The sequence below is a fragment of the Anarrhichthys ocellatus genome, unplaced genomic scaffold, assembly GCF_004355925.1.
Source record: "Anarrhichthys ocellatus isolate YVR2014 unplaced genomic scaffold, GSC_Weel_1.0 scaffold24, whole genome shotgun sequence".
Lineage (NCBI taxonomy): Eukaryota > Metazoa > Chordata > Actinopteri > Perciformes > Anarhichadidae > Anarrhichthys > Anarrhichthys ocellatus.
In genome coordinates, this window is record NW_022280054.1 from 3,223,881 (window position 1) to 3,245,908 (window position 22,028).

A 22,028-nucleotide genomic window follows, 5' to 3' on the forward strand; every position below is an offset into this window, starting at 1 on the left:
GGGGGGGGGAAGTAACATCAATCCATGAGAACAGTTGATTCAACACGGCTGTTTACACTAACCATAGGTTTGAAATTCTCCTTATCAGCAACAGGATGTTACAATGATAACGTGTGGTTTGAAACAGGCTCATTCAGAGCTGTGAAGAATCATGGGAAATGTATGACAGCTGGAATCTGAATGAATGACATCTGTTTTTTCATATATTCCATTAGGCCTGAACCTATAAGTCAATTAATCGATCAATCGGTCATCAGAAAATGAGTCCACTACTTTGATAATTGAGTAATATCTCGAGGCATCATTCTTTTCCTTTGTCTTAAGTGGTAAAAATAGACTAGTAACGGATTATGATGTATGAAAATAATCATTAGTGGCAGCCTTATATTCCATTCAAGTATATCTATTCATTAAACTATCTCTGCAGCATATTCGATCAGCTTAAAGGCAGATACGTCTTTATTGCACTTTGCAAATTACGGATTGAAGTCATAGTCACACATGATAAGATTGAACATCTGAATCATCAGCGTTCAGCCTGAGGAAAGCAACGAGGCCGTGACTTAGTCTGTCGCAACCACTCAGGTGTGTGATGCTGTGCAGCTTCACTACAAATACAAACTTGTTGACAACCTCCGTTCACCTGCCGTCTCTCGCTTCATTGCTTTTAGATTTGTTGTCTTGAAGACATTCATTCAATTTGGAGAATCCTCTCCGAGGCTCCCTGCTGACACCCTATAACTGCAGTTTGCTGCGTGTATTAAGTTAACTGCTGATGTTTCGGGAGGAGTTTGTGTCATACTAGTTTGATTCCTCAACAACAGGTTGACAATTTCTTCCACAAGCTGTGAAGATCGCTTGCCTGACAAACATTTCAGTAGAGACGTTTCTCTGGGCTAGAAATACTTTTGTAGTCAGTGGAACAAAACAAAAGAGAGAGAGAGAACAATGAGAGCACAGAGACATGGACCTGATCAAAGGGAAGTTGCCTGTTTACATGACAGCTACATAGGATTCCCTATAAATATATAATACATTGATTTACAATGTATTTTGGAATATATTGAATTACTGCTGTAGATCATACAGTACGATTACTATTGTTTCTCACCCCACCAATGTGTATTTCCTCTATTATTTGATCAAATGATGCTCTCTATTATCAAAATGAAGTGTTTAAAGTTGTCATTTGGACATATATAATAATAAAGAAACAGCCAATTAGGTGTATTACAGATACATTTATATAATAAAAACAAGCTTATGATCTATGATCTGTATATTTTGTGAAATCCTATTACTTTATATACTGGATTCTTTCGATTCGTAAAGTTGCTCTATAGTCTGGTACAAATTATTTTTAAAAGTTGGAAGCGTTGTTATTGGCTTTTATTAATCAGGAAACATTCCACTCACTTCAAATATTAGCAGCAACCACGTTTGTCAAATCTTTGATAACCGCATATTTCACCAGAAAGCTTTCACTGTAGCCTACATTAAAAGCATTTGAACTGTTAAATAAAAGCAGATTCATTTTACCTCCAGCTTGTCTGCGTACTCTTCATGAAGTTTGTCGCTCCGCTCTTTCAGCTGACGGTTTTCCAGGAGCAACGCGTTCCCCAGCTGGGCCGCCAAAATAACCTCTTCCTCCTTTTGTTTCAAAGCAGCCACAAGTTCATCGGGCTCTTGATAATCGGTCATTTCCTCCGCTCCGTAGTCGAAGTAGAAATCCTCCTCCAGGTCCATTTTCTTGGACTTGAAGCTCCATTCACCAAGTCGATCCATAACCGACAGGTGACTCAAACAAACACACACCTCCGGAATAGATGTCGTTTTTAAACACACAGAGAAGACGCAGAAACACGTTGACACAGTGCCGCGCGCGTGTCAAGAAGTTGTCCGTCCATTACTCCGGGGTGCTCTTTCAGTGTGGATGTGTGTGGAGCTTTGAGGTTTGGGTTCCACGGCGTCGGTAGGCTGCTCCGTCTGTCACCAGCACATGACTTGTGCGCCTCTAGAGGGATGTGGCTTCACCTGAGCAACTGTTGCCAAACAGACTGATACCTGTCCTCGCGCTCACTGGTTTGTAGTGGAAAATCACAACAAAGCATGGAAACACCTGTGTGAAGAGTGGTGGAAGAAGTATTTTTTTTTTTTTTCAATTCAGTAAAAGTAGCAGCACCACTGTGTAAAATGACTCTGTTACAAAGTATTAACATAAAAACATACTAAAGTACAAGTAGTAGAGAATTGTTCATTTCAGAATTATGTATATTATATTAATAGATCATAATAATGCATATATTAATGTATGTATCACTTTAATGTTGTAGCTGATAACGGTGGAGCTCATTTTAATTACTTATATACTCCTGTGTAATCTATCATATCTTTTTTGTTGTTGATGTTTTGTATAAATATTCTGAATCTGTAATGTAACAAGTAACTAAATGTATGAAATAAATGTAGTGGGGTACAAAGTACAATATTTTCCTCAGGAAGTAGTGAAGTGGAAGCTTAAAGTAGCAGAATTACTTGAGTTGAGTACAAGTGCCTCAAAATTGTTCTTTAATACAGTACTTGAGTGAACGTACTCCCTTACGTTCCACTACTTTATTCAAGGTGTTTAGTTTGTTGACCAAATTCTACACATCACCACAGTATATTACCTCAAAAATACCCGAGCATTGGATCAACACCTCGCTGGTGTAGTATAAAATATACAATATAAGAATAAAGCAAAAGTAAAGGTTTCACCAACTATTAAAAAATATGTGGAACATCTAATTGTCCAGTCATTAGAATATTTTCTAATATCCATTGTCTTTCTAATTCTGAATATATTAAACAGTTTCTAAATGGATTTTGAAGAAAATTGATCATATAATGATGTATATATATTAATATTGTATAGTACAATTTCAACAAAACCCACTCCTAATCAACTCTTAATCATCTGATAAGATATATTGAATCATTTTTAAATTCGTGATACATTTTGGACACTGCACTGTCTGCATGATCTTCACTGCACATATAACCAAAAACATGTTTTGGATGCCCAGAATATATAATACTCAGGCCTATTGATGATATTTTGAAGTATGGCAGTGAATATGTCTGTGAGGGAATCACTGTTTCATGCATCCATCCACCTAACAAGTGCTCAACAAGTCCACCGAGAGGGGAATGTCTGGCTGCTTTGTCTGGCTGCTTGCCAGAGGTGAAAGGTCAAGGCCCCGCAAGGTTTCATAGAGCAGAGGGCAGTGTCGGGGGAATAAAAGATGCAGCATCCTGATGCATGGCAGGGCCTTTGTTGTCGAGGGGCGGCACAGTTTCTGTACATATGGCAGCAGGGGCCAGGCAAACGGAGGAGGCTCAATCTTGACGCACACCGCCACCGTGTCCATTGTTCCTTTTCAGTTTACAGGCTGCTGATGGAGGGGCTTGTTGCCGCGAGTGGGACACATGTGGTCAAGCTGTGCTCAATAAGGAGAGGAGACATCACAATCAGACAAAGCTAATGAAGCAGCACGCGTGCTTGTGTGCCTGAGTGTGTGTGTGTGTGTGTGTGTGTGTGTACCGGCGTGTGTGCGTGCGTGCGTGTCATATGTCAAGATCACCTCCAGTAAATAAGATCCCCATCATTACATCCATCAATGACCAGAGGATGAAGGCTGATGTCATTACATCCATAGAGTGGGAGAAATAAATGAAGTTGGGTTTGTGTTTGGCTACTACTCATTTCATGTCTCCATATTTTTACAAGATGCACTAACAACGAGCAGTGGTTGAATTTTATCTAAACACAAAGTAAGACAGTATATAATGCTGCTGTAGCGAACAAATGTCCTCTTGCAGGATTAATAAAGTATCTATCTATCTATATTTTCATAATGTATCAAAGCAGAATAGCTCCTAATATATTGGATGATTTTTTCACTGTAGCATTAACATGTTGGTTGAGGTGGAGCCAATAACAACTTTATCCAGTGCTTTCATTGTGTCTTATGAGTTTTAACTAAAGCTCTCAAATAAATGAGGTGAAGTAAAAAGTACAATATTTCCTCTGAGATGTGATGGCTTAGAAGTATTAAGTAGCATTGAATGGAAATACACAAGTAATACAAGTACCTCAATATTGCACAGCAGTACTTGAGTAAATTAGTGTTTGAAGGCCAGTTGTAACGCCAATGTGTTATTTTATCATTAGTTGTAGTAAATATACTCCAGCCCATCACGGACCTCTAGTGGCTCCTGGTGGACACAAATGTGAAACACAACCCTGATGGATGTGTTAGTAAAGTAAAGAAGCTGTGACGCATGTTATATCAGTATCAGATTTTCTTTTTTAATACTACAGTATATAAGGTAGTGTATTGTCAGACAAGAGGAGGCTGGAAAGTGTTCATCTTTAGAATTTTTTTTTTTTGAAATGTATTACTTGTGTATCAGTGACAGCTTAAAAATAACTTTTTATTAATAAGAGCACAGTATTTTATTTCCACATCTGTGATCTGTTTTTTTAATTATTGATTTTATCTTATGTCATTGTTGAGTACTTTATGCCATTTTATTTTGTATTATTTTAAAGCCCTTTGTAACCTTGTGCTGTATTAATAAACTGTAATATGATGATTATTATTATTATAACTATTATGATTATTATCAGTAATATTGATGTTATTATTATCATCATCATCATTATTAATAATATTATTACTGTCATTATTATTATTACAATTTTCCATTTTGTATTTTTCTACATAATGTTTTTGTTAGTTGCTTATCATTTTATTGAAATTATTCGTTTTACTTTATTCCACATATTTTCTTATATCTTTTTTTGTCATTTATTTGTACTTGTTTTGAAGCTCGTTGTTGCATGAATTCTTATTTTTATTGACATATTGTAGAAGCACTACATACTCCGGCCAGCAGGTGGCGATATGTGACCTTTCATTAAACAATGTAAAAAGAGGAAGCACAATTTATAAACACGCTTGAACTTTCACGAGTTGGGAAGAGCTGCCTTACTGTAACAGATTTACATCAATTGTTTCTCATTATAGTGACAATGGACAGGAGCGCAGGGACAGTTTCATCTATTAAAGCTTTAAGGTGAGGAACTGTTTCCTTGTTTGCTGCGTAGTCTCCTAACTTACCTTCGTGCGTAGCAACCAGATCATTTCACCTGTCGTCTCTACTTCCTGCTCAGGTACCCGGGCAGCTCCTGCCTCGCGCGGTGTACCTGTGATGAGCTTCCCTGTCCGCTGCTCACCTGGCTGAGCACAGAGCTGACGACTCTCTGTCCGGAGCTGCGAGGTTTGAGTTATAACCCTCTGTCTGTTGTGTCACTCAGGCATTTTAAGTCATCAGGTGGTGTTTCTTCTGAGTAGAATAAAATCCACATCTGGTTAGTTTTTAATAAACTGCCTGACTATGACCTGAGGTCTTTCACAACTTTGTCCAACTTTGTCCAAAACAAGCTTTGTATCCGTTACAGTGAGTGTGTAGAGGGTCGTGGTTTTGTATTTCTTCTTCTTCTATTGTTAAGATAGAATAAGTTAAATATGTATTCATCCCGAATGAATAAAAGTTGTTGTGTTAAGATGCTCAGTATAAAAATATATTTATTTATATAAATATTTACCATGTGTTCATGGTAAAATGAAGAAATCTGACAGCTTGACCAATTAAGGATTTTTTTATGCCAATATCAATATTTATAAATTCAAAAATTCTGATAGTGAGATATTGACAGTATTTTTTGTTGTTGCTGTTTTACAGAAACACATAACATACAGATTTTTAACAACATTTTTACAAGGATGCCTAAATGGTGTACCCAATATCCAATTTTATAGTTTACAATTAAACTTGTCGGTGAGTCCTCGTGGACGAGTGATGATGCTTTTTGAAACTACCTTAAACAAATATTTGGCATTCCTGTACTTTATTTTTACATATTGGCCAACATGTACTTCACATCAACACCAAAACATCTAAAATAGGCTAATATTGGCCCATACATCACTCTACCTCTAATAGAAAATGTTACTGTCCTGCACAGAATGGTTGTTGTGTTTTGTTAATGGTATTCTTCTGTACTTGTTACTTGTTGCTGCATTCATCTCAATATAAAGCGCTTGTTATAATGTGCTGTATATAAATAAAATGTATTTGTCTTTTCTTTTTTTTTAGACTCGAGCAGGACCGGTGACGTCTTGCTGGGGGGGGAGTTGAGAACTTTACTCTCAAACATGTTGTCTCCCCTCACTGTGCTGACATCAGAGGTGCTGGGGCCGTCAATCCTCAACAAAGTCACTGGTGAGAGACAACAGGAGTCTTGTGGGTTACGTTGTAGAGTTGTGTGTTTAAGGTTATATCAGATGATTGCAGTGCCCATGGATTTGTGCATTTCCTATCCCAACATTTTTGAATGAAGGGTGCTATCTTCTTAGACTGACTGTTCAATCCTTTTAGAGTTCCTTGTGTCAGAATTGCAAGCGGCTCAAATAATGAAGCGTAAGGAGTTGCATCCTGAGGAGAAAACAACCGGAGACGAGTCTGAAAAAGAGCAGCGAGTTAAAGATGACAGCCGTGAACTCACTGAGTTTTGTCAGGAAGATGAAGACGACGATGACAAAGACAGAAGGAAGATGGAGACGCAGGCAGAATGGATATTACTGCTGCACGCCCTCGACATGGACGCCTCCTTGCAATTTACCGACGTGTCGAGTGAGGTAAGTTTGCTGTAAGAGCGACTGAGATGTGTAGAAGTCATGACCACTGAGAAGCACTGAATGCTTTTTATAATGTTTTATTTATGCAGGTGGATTCGAGGCTCGCTCGTCTACCGTGTGGAGCGATGACAAACCCGCTTCTTAACACCAGCCTCAGCTCAGAGCAGTGGGTATGTTGCCAGGTTTACCAGATCATTACACATCATATGTGACTCCAACGTGAGCACTTCAACCTTTCTGTTTCTCAGGCGCAAGTTAAAAAGATCAATCAAGTTCTGTCAGAGGACTATCGCTGTCGGCGACAAATGATGATCAAACGCTTTCAGGTTACACTCGAGTCCTTCGCATGGGGAGAGAAACAAAAGGTAGGCCTCTTACATCATTTCATCTGTTCACAACTCAGTTATTTTAAGAGCAGTCGTAGCAAAGTGGATCATTTGTTTGTTGGGTTTTGTTCAGAGTCGTCTGCCCTCACGATGCATGAATCTCTTTTGGCTATAAAATTGAACGAAATAGCGAAAATTGTATCCAAGTTAATAAGAAGGTAAAATGTTTAGCGTGTTAGCATGCTAACATGTGCTAATTGACACCAAACACAAAGTACAGCTGAGGCTGATGGGAATGTCATTAGTTTTGCAGATATTTAGTCACAAACAATTGAAGAAATTGACCGTGGTGGCGCTAGTTGAATAGTTAAGCAATCAGCAAAGTTATTACAATTCATCCTGAGGGGAACATGAATGTCTGTACCTAATTCATGACAATCCCTCCAAAAGTGGCTGAGACATTTCACTCAAAACCACACATCCAATGTAAGTGGCACTACAGTAAAAGCCGGCAGGATCACCGGAGTCATCAGGCTTCATCAACTGAAGAACATCAATGTCTGCACAATCTGCTCTGTAGGTTAAAAAAACAATGTCTCTGATATTTCAGTCTGGATCAAAGCGCTGGACCGACCAACGTTATGTAGATAGAGACATCAGTTGACTAATCCTCCTAATCATCTCAGCTCTTGTTGAAATGTATCTCAACAAACATACCAGTTAAATCAGTTTTTTTTTTTATTTACAGGAGCGCAGTGAAGCTCTGGCCTCGATGCCTCCTCTTTCTTCGCTCTCCGGCTCCTCCCGAGTCTCCTCGTCTCTCCTGATCGCCGCCAGAGAGGATAAGTTCCTCATCGAGCCGATCAAGGCTGGAACAAGCACCCCCGTCTACAAGGTACACAGATAGAAAACTGTTCCTGTGATTCTGAATGAAGACATCGTAAGTGTAAAGTACAGATGGCCTCTAATTCCTCTTTGTTCTCACTAGATATTGATGGGCAGCGTACCAGACAGAGGAGGACGACCAGGAGAAATTGAGCCTCCTATGCCAGCGTGGACAGATCGAAGAGCGAAAGGAAACAAATCGGGACGAGGAGGTGGACAACATCCACGACAGAGATTCTCAGATAAAAAGAAGAAAGGGAAACACGAGTAACATGTCTTTCTCTTTCTGCTTAGTTTGAGAAATAAGTGATAATTTTTCTTTATTGAAATCCTTGTTATGAAATAAAAATGGCTGTGGAATGCTACATATGATATGATTTTATAGTTCTAAAGCTGTGCAACATTCTTAGTTATAGTACATATGCATACCTGTCTGTGTACTTTTCTAATATAGCTTCTCATTGCTATGATGTACTGGTATATTATCGGATATTTTTGTTGAGAAAATTAATACTTACTTAAATGTTTTTGTAAAGAATAAACCTAGTAAACAAATGTATTGTTGTTTTGTGTTATGTAATGTGCCATGTTGGTAATGCTGTTATGCTTATGACACTCTAGCAATATTGTTTTACTGTTTAATTACCATTTAATATTTAGGCTGTAGCTCTTGTTTTTAGCAAGAAAACATTACACTGATGTAAATGATATTCTCTTATATTAACTGTTTTTGCAAGACACCAGAGAAACTCATTGGTTTAGCTATATTTAGTTATGTTTAGCTGAATCTGCCTCCACAACATTCTTTCAGGAAATTGGGGAACTAAAGCACATCTTTTGAGTCAGTCTGATACAAAGTACATCTGTCCTACGGACATAAGGGCATTAAAACATTGCAGGTTAAGAACACGGAACATCATTATGTGTTGGAAGCAGAGTATTTCTGGTCCATTTGCCCAAATAGGACACATGCACGTTATGATCTTATTATTTTTTTATCCTAGTGTCTTGAAATTGGCCACCTGTGCCCTCAGCTTAGCCCTGATAGTCAAACTGAATTGCTATTTTGTTTTACTTTGTTATAGGAAATGCTGAAGAACTGTTGCAGTAATTTCTACAAGAATTAGGTATAAAACCAGGCAACCTCCCTAAACAATTAAGTGACAAGGCATGCTTGTAATGAGTGATTTGAAGTTTATAGGAGGCATCTGAAACACAGTGTGAGCTCCATATTTTTCAAAAACAGATATAATACTCAATATAATTTAAATAAATATGGAGCAGCCTACGGTTTACATTTCTTAAAAACATTTCTTAACTATTAAACAAAACAAACAATTGGACGGTGGGCACACCAGTTAAAAATACATAAACTATATATACATATTGAATACATAATTATGAAAATCTTCTTTAGGGTAAAGGAAATTAAGTTATTCCAATCAATAAATTACGAAATACATATGCATAGGTGTTACGTCCAAGTCTGTTCTCCCGTAGAGTGTCTCCCTCGTGTTAAAATGACAGTGCCCCCCTCGGTGGTTAGAGTTCAGGTTAGGGGGGGAATCATTGTTCGACACTACACCGGAAGTTATCCGACAGACAAATGATGTAACACACAGAAAGTTCCGGACTAGCGAACCTAAAGGTCGACATAAGGTAGCCTGCAGAACTGCGTTTTTATCAGCCAGAAAACTCACAAATATTACCAAGAATTAATAAAATGCCGAGAGGAAGCAGAAGCAGAACATCCAGGATGGCCCCTCCAGCCAGGTAACATTTAATAAACGTTTTTAAAACACTTTATTTAGGATGTTGTGTCGGCTGATGTAAGCTAGATTCTAACAAGTTTAGCTAGCTAGCCTAACAGTTAATGGTTCATGTTGGCTAGTGCTGCTCGGGGACATTATCTATTAGATTAGCAGCTAGAACTAACATAGAATGATTATTTTTGAACGTCTTAATGTCTTTTTGTACCAGCAAAGTGATGATCGCTCAGAAGTCATTAAGTAATGAAGGTTACAATGTGTAATCTACGTCATGGTCTTTTAATGTTGCCTGTTATGTGACATCACAACGTCACAATTAAACATGTTTTAAACTGTCTGGATTTACATCAAACCATAGGCAGCTAGGATCAGTTTCCCTTTTGACCAGAATACAAATTCAGACTTTTTCTGAGACTTTATTTTTTACTTAAATTATTTGTCCTTATATCCCCATCACTTATACTAACTAAATAAGAATTTGCGTGATTTTTTTTTATTATGTTACCCACATCTAAGGTTAGTTTAGTAAAATAATGTCATAATTTCATTAAAGCTTTCGGACTCTAGATACTAAGCCTCTATTGCCAAACTGTCCTGAGGAAACCTCCTATCGATAACCTCAAGTGACACCATATGCTCGTACCACATAGAGTTTTCACTCTGACTTGTTACAGCACTGATATTTAATACTTCTTTCTATCACTCTGTTGCACACTTTAAATAGCTTTTGTACTGTAATAGTCTTTTTTTCTCGAGAGTTGATGTTTTCTTGTAATTTGAAACTAATTTAAACTAATTTCAAACCGCCACTTGCAGGTTGTGCCAGCTGTTAACATTCCTGTATTTCAAATTATTTTCTCTTTCCAGCCGGGCCCCACCACCACAACCTATGGCCAGGGCTGCATCCCCTCCCTCCTATGCCCCGGCTCCAATGCATGCCCCTCCATCTGCTGTGGGTGCTCCAGCCTCAGCGCCCAAGCAGCCTGGTATGTTTGCCCAAATGGCGACTACAGCCGCTGGAGTGGCGGTGGGCTCGGCGGTGGGACACACCCTCGGCCACGCCATGACTGGAGGCTTCGGTGGAGGAAACTCGGAGCCGGCCAAGCCCGACGTCACATACCAGGTAAATAAACTGTGGACTGAAATAGCCTCAGGGCAGATTAGTGTCTGATGTGTCTGACCCGTGGAAAAGGAGGCAAAGTAGTGATCACTACCAAAAGATTTAAATCCGGTAATTGGGGATTACGGATTACTGTGAACCATCTACATAATCATACTATTACCTTTACCTGGGTATATCCACAGGTATTAATGTACATGCGTGCCGACTGATTCCAGTGTGCTCCCACTTTTAATTTAAAACATCAAGCGGAACATGTGAAACGCATTTATCTTTGCACGTGAGACGTCTTCAGACGTTTTGACACTTGCATAACATATCACCATGTTAGTCATTGCAACATTTTATGGATGAATGTGTTATTTTACTGGTTGCACTGGCAAGAAGATATCACTTTTATCACTGTTTTACGTTTGAAACAAATGACAGAAAAATCAAAAACTCAAAATACCCATGCCGACTATAGATGTATGAAGGATCCCATCATCTGCCTCGTGTCTTTCAGGAGCAGCAGCAGCCCATGTACCAGCAGCAGCCACAGTCCATGTACCAGCAGCAGCCCCCTCAAGGGCAACAGGCCTGCTCCTATGAGCTCAAACAGTTCATCGAGTGTGCCCAGAACCAGAGCGACTACAAGCTCTGTGAGGGCTTCAGTGAGGTGCTGAAACAGTGCAAGTTCTCTAATGGTGAGTACAAAGAGGACTTGTAATACATTAGATGACACGTGGGTTCATAGCTTGTTAATAAGTGGTTATGGCAGTCAAAGAGTGCAGTCTTGCACCACTAATGTAATAATAGAGTTATCATTTTTATTTCACTGTTTTGAAAGACTCACAGTCTTGTATTTTAACTGATTGATCCATTGTCTCTGCAGTCTTGTTGTTCTTTTTACACTTGATTAAAAACGGCCAAATACGGAGGTCTTTGCATGAGCACTTAGTCATTCAGACGTCATAGCCAAATGACTTTGCATTATGTCGTCATGGGTCTTATGTAATTTGTTGCAATACACAGTGTGGCCATAAGGAGGCGTAGGTTTAAAGGCTTTCTGAGTGTATTATATAACTAGCTTTTTTCCCTTGTACTATAGGATTTTAAAAAAATGATTAGAAGTATGAAAAGTTGTCTAATTAATCTTTTCTTTTCTCCACAGGTCTATCATGAGACTGAGACAAAGCCCTGGAGAGTGAAGAGCACACACACAAACTGTAATGAGCCACCACGCTGGATGAATACTAGGAGTGTTTTAAGAGATCAATAAACGTGCTTTATTTTGACAGCTGATCATCATTAGACTGCATCATTGTGTTCATTCTCAGGACAGTGCTGCAGAGTTTGTAATAATAGTCGTATAAATAATGTTTATATGTTTTGCTGCATTTTGATTTGAGTTGTTGTCATCAGTGGTTTCCATTATCTTCAGTGCTTTTAATTTATATCGATGAACTGCACTTGTTTTTCCATCCTCTGGCTCATCGATGTATGCGGTTTGTTTGCAACATGTTTAGATTAACAAATAATAAAGCACTTCAATCATAAAAACCAGTGTGAGGTGTTATGATCTATTTCACTGCCTGTTAGATGTTACTGGACTTTCAAAGAAACGTTGCTATTTTTACATCTACTTCCTTTAATTCGATGCCACAGGGGCCCAGCACCTGTCCAGTCACTCCGGTCTGAATGCACACACGAGTTTAATGTTCTGTGGAGAGAGTGCTGCTGGTGATGTAGGACACCTCTCTCTCTCTCCCTCTCTCTCTCTCCCTCCCTCTCTCTCTCTCTCTCTCTCTCTCTCTCTCTCTCTCTCTCTGAATGACTCGAGGAGAGTGCAGGAGCTACGGGGTGTTGCTTCATGGATCTGGTTTTCGTGCACACACGCGTTCAGAGTGTGCTGCTGCGGAAGCATCTGTTTATTTTTGGCGTCTGACATTAAAGCTTCACCCTTTTGCGATGGCGGCCCCGCCCCGCAGAGCCGGGACAGCACCGGGGTTTGACCGGAGACTCTTTGTCCGTCCTCTGACGCTTAACGAACACACCGAGTGATTGTGATGGATAAACCGTAATAACGGGGACTGACCGACACGGGACAAGGTGAGTGACAGGCGCTTTTGTCATTATTCTTCTTAAATGCGTTAAAGCTTATTACTGGAGCCCGCAAAAGGTCAAATAGTGACAGAGGACGAGAGGGTTCTCACGCTGTGGCAAATGGCTTTATTAGTCTAAACCACGTGATGTGTCGGCAATGACATTAAGTCTAGATCCAAGACCGTTAATTCGCTTATTATCTGTGACAATCAACACGAGTGAGACGGAGCTTAAACACAACTGTAATATTACAAAGAAAACCGTGGAAGAGGTCGTTCCATTCATACTAATGGAGTCTAGGTAACACAATTCATTCAGTGTACATCTTGAAACTCTTTCATTGTAAGAAGAGTGAAATGTGCATTAAATAAATCACAGTATACTGCAGGAAAGCCCAGGTGCTCCTCAGTCACGTATCTGTATGTCTCTCAATATGCTTGAGAGTTCCATTGAATCTATTAAAATTAATTTCGACTGCATTGCATGTGTTTATTGTTGATATGGACTCGTTGCTTTGCAGATTAGGATGTTACCAACCATATGATCGGTTTATAAAACGTGATGTATTTTTATATATTTAATTTTTTTCCTGTTTATTTATAAATTCTGTGTATGTACGTGGAGAGCAACGAAAAACCGGAGTCAAATTCCTTGTATGCGTAGGCATACATGGCCAATAAATCTGATTCTGATGTATTGTTGCAGTTAATCTGCGATAAGTGATTATTTTCATGAGAAGAGCTGAAGAGCTCATTTGACATTTCTGCATAACGTGACTGAAATAAATCCAATCAGCAATGATAATCAATTCAAATAACAATACAGGGCTCCTCCTGATGTACTTTAAATAGTGTGTTGTGTTCATTGAAAGTACAAACTGTTTCTGTCAGCGACCAGCTGTGAGCTGTGAGAGGAGAGCCATCATGACCAAAGACCAGGAGGTCCCAGACTGGGTGGGAGCCCAGGAGTTCTATGAGAAGTACGAGACCAAGGAGATCCTGGGAAGGTATGTTCATAAAGACTTTAATTAGCCCGGAGCAGAGAAGAAGCAAAGTACAGTAATCCTTTAAAGGGGTCACAAGTCAACATGCTGTGAACAACTGGCCCACAATTATCTTTGGCACACATGTTTTAATTCAAAATACTTTCCAGTTTTCTAGAATTCTTTTCTAAAAACAGCTCAACTTGTTAGTATTGTTTATCTGATTGAGACACTGATGTGGAAACGAGCTGAATGGTTTCCCAGGAGTTTCCCAGAAGTCCCCCTGGGAAATGTCAGCAGTGCCAGAGCTTTCTTCCTCATCGTCATTCACCACCATCTGTCAGACGGTGCTGTTACATAACACACACAGTGTTCTGGGAGGCCGCTTTCTGTTTTGGACAACGGTCTTAGTGTCGAGAGCTGCCCTGGATTGGACGGCACCCTGTCGGATGACGTCATTTCACTTCCTTTCTAAACATGCAGGTCACGAGGTCACCAGATTCGAACACTGTGTTCAGCTGCTCGAGTACTCTTCACGTGGCTCAGTGAGCTTCACAAACAGAGGATGGAGAGTCACTTTGGTTCCCTCTAAATGGACTTCATAAATAGAAATTACAATGAGATTAGTCTTTGACTTTATGCTTATCACATCAAGATGAGGCACATCTTCCACAGGTAACGGAATATTATATAGGATGAATATGGAAAAACACATCCAAATATTTTCCTCACACACACGTCTTTGAGTCCAGCTGTTCAAACACAACCCTCTGATGAAATAAATGACCTGACAGAGCTGTAGATGTCAAGTGCTTTCTCTTCCTCAGGGGAGTGAGCAGCGTGGTGCGTCGCTGCATCAACAAAAGGACGTCTCAGGAGTTTGCGGTGAAGATCATCGATATCACCCCCTCGGACAAGACGACCCCGGAGGAGATCGAGGAGATCAGGGAGGCGACTGTGAAGGAGATCGACATCCTGAGGAAGGTCTGCGGACAGGACAACATCAGTAAGCTTTGAATTCAAACTGTGTGCATCAGCAGCTTTATTTAAACGTGAATCTACGATAAAAGTCTCAGAAAGCCAAAAGAGCTTCGTCTGGCCTTTGTCTCACTAACCTGCTCAAGAGGTCACTTGTGGTCGGTGTTGGCCTTGGCCCTCGCCTATCAGGTGACCTCTTAGTTGTGTCCGTCTTCATTAAATACCGAGTGTACCTCAAATGTCTCTGTCTCCTCTCCAGTACAGCTCAAAGACTGCTATGAGTCCCACGCCTTCTTCTTCCTGGTTTTTGACCTGTAAGTGTCAAGTTTTCGACAACTGAGTTAAAGCAGAAATTCAAGCGAGAGGCTGCTGTTCAAATGTTTTGTTTTCTTTCCCGCAGGATGAAGAGAGGGGAACTTTTTGACTACCTCACAGAGAAAGTTACTCTGAGTGAGAAGGAAACCCGGTCAGTGAGAGTGTTCTATCACTATTGGGCCTATCTACTAAGACGAAAGCGATGAATTGTCCTAATATTCTTAAAAGACCTTTCGAGTTTGGTGTTTGTTGGTTTTAGGAACATCATGCGTGCTCTGCTGAAGGTGGTCCAGATCCTCCACGGCCAGAACATCGTCCACCGGGACCTGAAGCCTGAGAACATCCTTTTAGACGACCAGATGAACATCAAACTCACCGACTTTGGCTTCGCTGTGCAAATCCAGCCGGGACAGAGGCTCAAAGGTCGGTGAAAGCTGACATGGAAACCAACCAGCAAACATTATTACATTATCTGAATACAAAAACTATCACACTGACGTATTCAGAGCAGAAAGTCCCATCAGCTGCAGATATATTTGTTTCTATGTTTAAAACCTTCAGTGCTGTAACAGCAGCTGCTGGTGGTCGGCAGAGAATCTAGGTCTGGTTGCACGACATGCTCCCGTCTCCCTTAGCTGCTCTTACAAAGGTTAAGAAGCAACAGGACACTCAGATATACTTGCTGTATACTCAGAGCACACACTGACCTTTCAAATAAGACTCAGAGAGCATCAGATCATTATTGGCAGCTGGGGACTGGCAAGTCCAATGTCTCATGGAACTGTGCATGCCCGTATCATTTTGTTTAGTTGGTAAATATGATCAGCTTGGATTACCTCCACTAGGCTGTAGATCTATTTCAGAAAATCTACAGTAACCATGCAATACATGATCTGAAAGTGGCCTTCAAAATAAACATCTGAATGCAAACTGTGGTGAATAATTTCAAAATGTTCTCAGATGTAGGTAAATGGTGTTATGCATATTGATGTTCTACTTGGAGCCACTTGTTGAAAGTAATTACAAGTACTCAAGTTACTGTATTTGTGGGTTAGATAGTTAAATAGTCATAATGTGATATCATAATTGTCTTAACTCCTTTTGCTTGGATAGGAAATACAGAAAAGCCTACATTTATGCTTTTATGGCTCAGGAGTTTGCTTCACACACATTAGATGATCTCTGAGAAACTATTTTGTGAAAATAGTTCCTAATTTTAAATGCATTGCTGTTTTGGAGAGGAATTGGCTGCAAATGTTGTTGTTTTTCCTGTTTTCTGTTTTGCAAAGCACTTCAAGTCACGGTCAGGAGAGGTGCCATTAGCCTGCTACTTTAAATACTCTTCAATAGAAGAACTAATGTACTTTTGTTTAATTAGTTTCCAAAAGGTAGTTCCATAGTACTGCTACTGGAGTATTGGTATGACGGCTGTGGCTCAGGGTTTAGAGTGAGTCATCCTTTAATCACAAGGTGGGCGGTTTGGTCCTCGGCTCCTCCTGTCCGCATGTGGAAGTCTTCATAGGGATGGGTTAAAGGTCAAAGTTCATGTATGTATGTGACGATTGAAGTAAAGTTACATTTTTGGGGAAATTCTTGTACTCCTTCCACCAATATCCATCAGATTGACATGAAATCTCTTTTTGTGGTGAAACAGTTTTTCAAGCTTTGTCAATGTGGGTTTTATATTGAACAAGTTTGATGCGTCTTGTGATGCAGAGGTGTGTGGGACTCCTGGTTACCTCGCTCCTGAGATCATCGAGTGCTCCATGGACGGAGGGCACACAGGATACGGTACCGCTGTGGACATGTGAGTGGGCAGAGACAAAAAAAATCAAATGACACAGCAGAAAGTTATCAGATGTATAAACTAAACAATATAAGCAACAAAGCTGTTGTATTAACAAATGACTAAATGATGATTTTTCTCCTGGTTTACGCCTGCAGATGGAGTTCAGGGGTGATCATGTACACGCTACTCGCAGGCTCTCCGCCCTTCTGGCACAGGAAACAGATGATGATGCTGCGTATGATCTTGTGTGGGACCTACGACTTCTCGTCTCCAGAGTGGGAGGACCGCTCAGACACCGTTAAAGATTTGGTAAGCTCCTGCTGGTTTGACAAAGTACTGATATCTCTTATGACAGTTATATGAAGCTGCTACACGGTTTTAATTACAGAAGAATTAAATAAATCCCTCTGTGCGGTTTCCTCAGATCACCCGGATGCTGGTGGTGGACCCAAAGCAGCGATACACAGCTATAGAAGTCCTCAACCACTCGTTCTTTTCTCAGTATGTGGTGAATGAAGTGCGGAAGTTCACTCCATACAGGCGATTCAAGGTGAGATGTAAAAGACTTTTACTCAAATTCTCAATTCAATTCCCGAACACACCAGCAAGGATAGCTTTCAAACTGTCATACCACACAATGATTGGAAACTTTGATTAAAATATATATACGAAAAGGAAGTGTTCACTTTGATCTCAATCTAATTCCAAATTGGCCTCGGGTCACTTTTCATTACAGAGTTAACTTTAAATTTCTTTCAAAGATTATTTTACAATGTATTGGTTCATGAAAACACCTGTGTGGGTGAAGGATGGGTGTGTATGGGGTCTTGTACCAAAACGTTAAGGTGAGGGGCAAGTACACTTTCCCCACATTTAATATACCCTTAGTGCTCGAGTGAACTTTCCCCCGATTTTCCTCTTTCAGGTCATTTGCATGACCGTTCTCGCAACGATGCGAATCTACTGTAACTACCGGCGTGCCAAGCCCGTCACCAAGGAGGTGATCAAGAGTGACCCGTACGCCATCAAGCCCATCCGCAAGCTCATCGACGCGTGTGCATTCAAGATCTACGGCCACTGGGTCAAGAAGGGACAGACTCAGAACAGAGCAGCACTTTTCGAGAACACTCCCAAGGCCATCCTGCTGTCGATGGCTGCCGAGGCCGACGAGCCGGTCCACATCATCTGGTAATGAGCACGCGTTCCTCGGGATGGGAGTGATGCTCTATACTCAGCTTGTGTTGTATAAAGGAAGTGAACTGGTAAAATATAAAGAACTACCGCCAGACCAGGTTAACTTAAGTTTGTCTTAAATGTGGAGAGCCTGTTGTGCTCATGAATTTCAACATGCAGCATTGTTGGATTGATTTGCCTAAAGAACTGCCAAGTGTGGCAAACAAAACATCTGCAACATCACCACTGTTCACTTGTTTTCTGTCCTAAATGTTGATTGAATTAACAGATTTACTGGTAAAATGGCAGGTTAGAGTAAATATTGAATGTCCCAAGAACCCATTCTCAACTGTTTTGACTGGAAATGGACATTCTTTGACGCCTGGAATGGATTGTTTTTAATGACTATGCATAAATCTCCATTTTCAAACAGACAGTAGTGTTTCACATTATCTTTTACTGTATAGATAGTTTATTAATCCCGTAAGGGGACATTTTTTCACTACAGCAGCATTTGTTTAAGTGTTTGTTTTGTTCAAGGTTAGAATATAGATTCAATTTTTAAATTATCGCATTCATAAAATCACTTGGATAAGCATTATGCCAACTCTTCTCAATCTGTCATTGTCAGGACTGACAGCAAAAGCAAACCTTGTGGAAATAATATTTAACAGATTTGAATAAGCAGTGAACCTGCATACTTGAAATGGCATGTACTGTATAACTATTTGATTACGCAGGATGAACCGCACTAAATTACGTTACTGTGATGTTAACAGCTTCAAGGGACGGTTTAATTATTAGCACTTTAAAAAGAATGCTATGGATTTATTTATTAAAATATGCATTTCATTTAAAACCCCAAGTCTTGTTATTGTAAAGTGTCAGACCTTTTGTGGTGCTTATGAAATTTAAGATATCAGGAGTCTGTGTTTTTTTTGTACAACTTTAAGCAGAATATAGAAAGCTAATACACAAGACCAGTTTTGACCACTTTTACAAGTTTATTACAAAAGAAGAGTGGGGTACAGCTTTAAAGTACAAACAACCATCTGAGGGCAGGTGGAGCTAGTTTTCAGCACAAGACACTGCTTTCCCTCGTGGAGCTGCAGGTTGAAAAAAAAAAAAAAAAAGAAGAATTTAGAGTTAAAATAAAATCACAGCGAGAGGTTGATAGGTATTTGGATATTTCATCATCATGTTCTTACCGTGAACAAAAGGAGTCGACTACTTTTCTCCTGTTCCTCTTCAGAAGTAGCCACTGCAGAATTTAGAAAATAAAGATGAATACGAAAAACAAGCCCTGAATGGTGGTCGAGCAGCGTCTTCATTTTCTAAGTGTATTATTGTACTCATTCCTGGACAGTTGGATGAGGCCGAGGGAAGCACTCACCCAGTCATTATGCAGAAATGTGACTAGGCTTTTGCATGGTGTCTGGCTGTATCCACCACAGACAAGCTGGAACAGAATTCGTCCATGCCTCAGTGGCGACTTAATCACCGCTAGGAATACTAATTATGCTGCATGTCGGTGTATAACAGTGTGCGTGCAAACGTACCATCCTCGGGCCTTTCAGTTGTAGCAACAACCATGCTTCTTTAGTGATCAGTACCAAGGGTGCATTACTGCACTTCTCCGCAAATACATATTCTGACGAATGCTGGAACAAAAAAAAAGAAGTACAATAGAGGCTATGAGATGAATTTGTCTGACATGTTATTGAGCTTGTGTATTCTCACACAAGCAAGACATTGTAAGATGGTAATGCTTAACAATGCTTTTGGTAAAATATCTAAATGAAGGGCTGCATGAGTGATCAATAATAAATAGTTGCAGCCTTGTAAGAGTCGTATTCAAAAGAGTTACATATCCAAGATAACCACGTTTCTGTATTCACTCTGACGTAAGAATGAGGCACATAATTAGCACTCATTCTGTTGTTGAGTCAGTGTGTGAAAACAATACTTTGGCATGGTGTCTGGCTGCATTTACTACTTCAAGAGTAAAACAGAATTTGGCCATGCATTCAAATACACGTTACTGTGAAGTATGAGTTACCTCTCCGCGTTTCCACTCTTGGCCACATATGGATCAATAATCCCATCTTCAGACACGGCATCTGTAAGAGAGATCATTTCTGAGAGTCAACACCTCTACTAGGTCATTGGGGCTGATAAGTGCTTGTTTTTCATATGCATTGAGCAATTTCTCCTTTACCGACGATGAACATTCATAACATGTGTGCTCCATATTCTATGATTGATGCACAGATAGAAAGACATATTCACTTAAATTGCCTTCTGAAAATATAAGTGCCTTCCATTAGGTGTCCAGTGGGCCTACCTGCACAATAGCAGGGCCTCCCCTAAGTGGAACACTGCCATCACGAATGTCATTGAATACATCTGTGTTGTTCCTACTGTGACATGTCAAAATGTCTGCATTGTGTCTATTGGCACACATTCCCAGTGTTTAATCCTTATCTTCCAGTACAATGATGAACGTATATCTCCTCACCTCTGCCACGTGGTGTGTTTCAGGCTGGGAGCTCCTCCATGATGAGTCAGGTCATCTCCGCCAACGTTCCTGTGCAGTTATCACAAACTAGTTAACATAATTAGCATAATTCATACACACACCAAAGTAGGTTATCTTAATTTACTACTCAAGTTGAAAGTCTAGTAACACAACTTTACTCTCTAGGCCCCATCTTTGGTAATACAAGTAATTATCTATGCGAATAACTATTAGTTTCGTCACGTTATAACGAAAAGTATATTTACTATCTGACTAATCAACCGTTTTCCTTCAGACATCCACGCTCACCACCACGTGCTTTCCACGTCCACACGCAAAACCATTATAACAAAATGCATTCAGACTGATTCTTGCTAGCTAGGATTACCTGTAGCGTGACAGAGTTGTGGGCTCAACTTTGTACTTCTGTTCCCTTTAAAACCTAGTTCCGTTTTAGTGCCAACCTGGACGACGGAGAGCGACATTTTATCTATTTACGAGGGTCTATATGCTGCTGGCCGCTGACTTCACTGCGGACCAGCCTGAGAGCGTCGTCCACTAAGTAGCACAACGCTTCCTCGTTTTCTTCTTCTATGGTTGTTAATAGCGGTCGGCATCCAAAATGTTGCTTTGCCGCCACCTACTGGATTTAAACTCAAATATCTGCTTACTAAATACAATACTAAATATATTATTGTATCTGCTTACTAAATACAATACTAAATATATTATTGTATATTCCTGCTAGTTGATTAGCCTCCTTGTCAATGTGAGCTATCATATAAATAACCTTGATAACAATTCCCAGTTTTTGATACAGTGTCAAACTGAACATACAGTACTTCCTCCAGCTTATTACAGCTACTATAAAGTACTAAGTATTTGAATACTACAATATTCTTTTGGATGCATCTGTATTTGAGTATGATTGTTTTAGGATTGGGCTGTACTGTATTTCCTTGATACTTTACGTGATTGACTCCTTCATTGCTGCTTGGTTGGGACATTTTATTTAAATAAAATTAGCTGGGCAAAGAAATAAACAAATTACATGGGTGGCTGTTGGCTCCATTTGCTTTAAACATGGGCAAGAAAGAATTACTAAATTTTCAGAGGGTATGCAGTTATTATTTTCTCTAAACTGACATTTTGCCAGTAAATATGTAATTTTAATGTATGTACGTAAAGCAAGTAAAGTGTTGTACAGTGACATTGTTACAGTAATGGTTCTGCTAAGTGGGTATAGCCTACTGTAGCCTATAATATTAGAATTTTGACCAAAAATGCCTAACCAACTGGCAGAGGGCTGGTGGGCGGTACCTCACCGGCTTCTCTCTGATTG

General features: G+C 39.9%; 4 protein-coding genes, 1 long non-coding RNA gene and 2 other non-coding genes across 8 annotated transcripts in view; 3 read left to right on the plus strand and 4 right to left on the minus strand.

The window, feature by feature from the left end:
- The window catches only part of LOC116391058 (BICD family-like cargo adapter 1), a 14,334-nt gene extending 12,293 nt beyond the window's left edge, over positions 1 to 2,041 (minus strand). The window contains exon 1 of the mRNA XM_031861297.1: positions 1,540 to 2,041. Within this exon, the coding sequence (XP_031717157.1) occupies positions 1,540 to 1,785 (246 nt within the window). The 5' untranslated portion in view covers positions 1,786 to 2,041. The remainder of the gene's footprint in view (positions 1 to 1,539) is intronic.
- Positions 2,042 to 4,985: 2,944 nt separating this feature from the next.
- On the plus strand, positions 4,986 to 8,512 carry LOC116390933 (protein FAM98B). Its single transcript, XM_031861086.1, has 8 exons — positions 4,986 to 5,121; positions 5,219 to 5,325; positions 6,205 to 6,330; positions 6,487 to 6,746; positions 6,836 to 6,916; positions 6,995 to 7,111; positions 7,821 to 7,967; positions 8,061 to 8,512. The coding sequence occupies exons 1-8, from the start codon at positions 5,078 to 5,080 to the stop codon at positions 8,226 to 8,228; spliced, it is 1,050 nt and encodes a 349-aa protein (XP_031716946.1). The 5' UTR covers positions 4,986 to 5,077; the 3' UTR covers positions 8,229 to 8,512.
- Positions 8,513 to 9,555: 1,043 nt separating this feature from the next.
- Positions 9,556 to 12,390, plus strand: chchd2 (coiled-coil-helix-coiled-coil-helix domain containing 2). Its single transcript, XM_031861123.1, has 4 exons — positions 9,556 to 9,730; positions 10,594 to 10,849; positions 11,352 to 11,532; positions 12,000 to 12,390. The coding sequence occupies exons 1-4, from the start codon at positions 9,681 to 9,683 to the stop codon at positions 12,008 to 12,010; spliced, it is 498 nt and encodes a 165-aa protein (XP_031716983.1). The 5' UTR covers positions 9,556 to 9,680; the 3' UTR covers positions 12,011 to 12,390.
- A 259-nt stretch (positions 12,391 to 12,649) lies between these two features.
- phkg1a (phosphorylase kinase, gamma 1a (muscle)) lies at positions 12,650 to 19,468 on the plus strand. Its single transcript, XM_031861122.1, has 10 exons — positions 12,650 to 12,937; positions 13,822 to 13,937; positions 14,741 to 14,919; positions 15,151 to 15,205; positions 15,292 to 15,357; positions 15,466 to 15,629; positions 16,923 to 17,013; positions 17,151 to 17,304; positions 17,420 to 17,545; positions 17,921 to 19,468. Exons 2-10 carry the CDS (start codon positions 13,855 to 13,857, stop codon positions 18,185 to 18,187), a joined length of 1,185 nt encoding a protein of 394 aa, XP_031716982.1. The 5' UTR covers positions 12,650 to 12,937; positions 13,822 to 13,854; the 3' UTR covers positions 18,188 to 19,468.
- On the minus strand, positions 19,153 to 21,253 carry LOC116390958 (uncharacterized). Of its 2 annotated transcripts, XR_004213212.1 has the most exons (6): positions 21,075 to 21,253; positions 20,687 to 20,755; positions 20,228 to 20,288; positions 19,728 to 19,829; positions 19,377 to 19,429; positions 19,153 to 19,274 (listed from the first exon to the last, which is right to left on the minus strand). It is a non-coding gene; the product is annotated as an uncharacterized LOC116390958 (long non-coding RNA). The 2 variants fall into 2 exon arrangements; XR_004213211.1 differs by having other exon boundaries at positions 19,377 to 19,829.
- LOC116391119 (small nucleolar RNA SNORA15) lies at positions 19,513 to 19,649 on the minus strand. Its single transcript, XR_004213225.1, has one exon. It is a non-coding gene; the product is annotated as a small nucleolar RNA SNORA15 (small nucleolar RNA).
- On the minus strand, positions 20,055 to 20,193 carry LOC116391118 (small nucleolar RNA SNORA15). The gene has a single exon (XR_004213224.1). It is a non-coding gene; the product is annotated as a small nucleolar RNA SNORA15 (small nucleolar RNA).
- Positions 21,254 to 22,028: the final 775 nt, after the last annotated feature.

Coding starts and splice junctions, on each gene's coding strand:
- chchd2 (XM_031861123.1), top strand. CDS start 9,681: ATGCCGAGAGGAAGCAGAAGCAGAACATCCAGGATGGCCCCTCCAGCC. Junction 9,731..10,593: donor AGGATGGCCCCTCCAGCCAG/GTAACATTTAAT, acceptor TTCTCTTTCCAG/CCGGGCCCCACCACCACAAC. Junction 10,850..11,351: donor AGCCCGACGTCACATACCAG/GTAAATAAACTG, acceptor CGTGTCTTTCAG/GAGCAGCAGCAGCCCATGTA.
- LOC116390933 (XM_031861086.1), top strand. CDS start 5,078: ATGGACAGGAGCGCAGGGACAGTTTCATCTATTAAAGCTTTAAG. Junction 6,747..6,835: donor TTACCGACGTGTCGAGTGAG/GTAAGTTTGCTG, acceptor TTATTTATGCAG/GTGGATTCGAGGCTCGCTCG. Junction 7,112..7,820: donor CATGGGGAGAGAAACAAAAG/GTAGGCCTCTTA, acceptor TTTTATTTACAG/GAGCGCAGTGAAGCTCTGGC.
- phkg1a (XM_031861122.1), top strand. CDS start 13,855: ATGACCAAAGACCAGGAGGTCCCAGACTGGGTGGGAGCCCAGGAGTTC. Junction 15,630..16,922: donor GCCGGGACAGAGGCTCAAAG/GTCGGTGAAAGC, acceptor CTTGTGATGCAG/AGGTGTGTGGGACTCCTGGT. Junction 17,014..17,150: donor TACGGTACCGCTGTGGACAT/GTGAGTGGGCAG, acceptor TTACGCCTGCAG/ATGGAGTTCAGGGGTGATCA.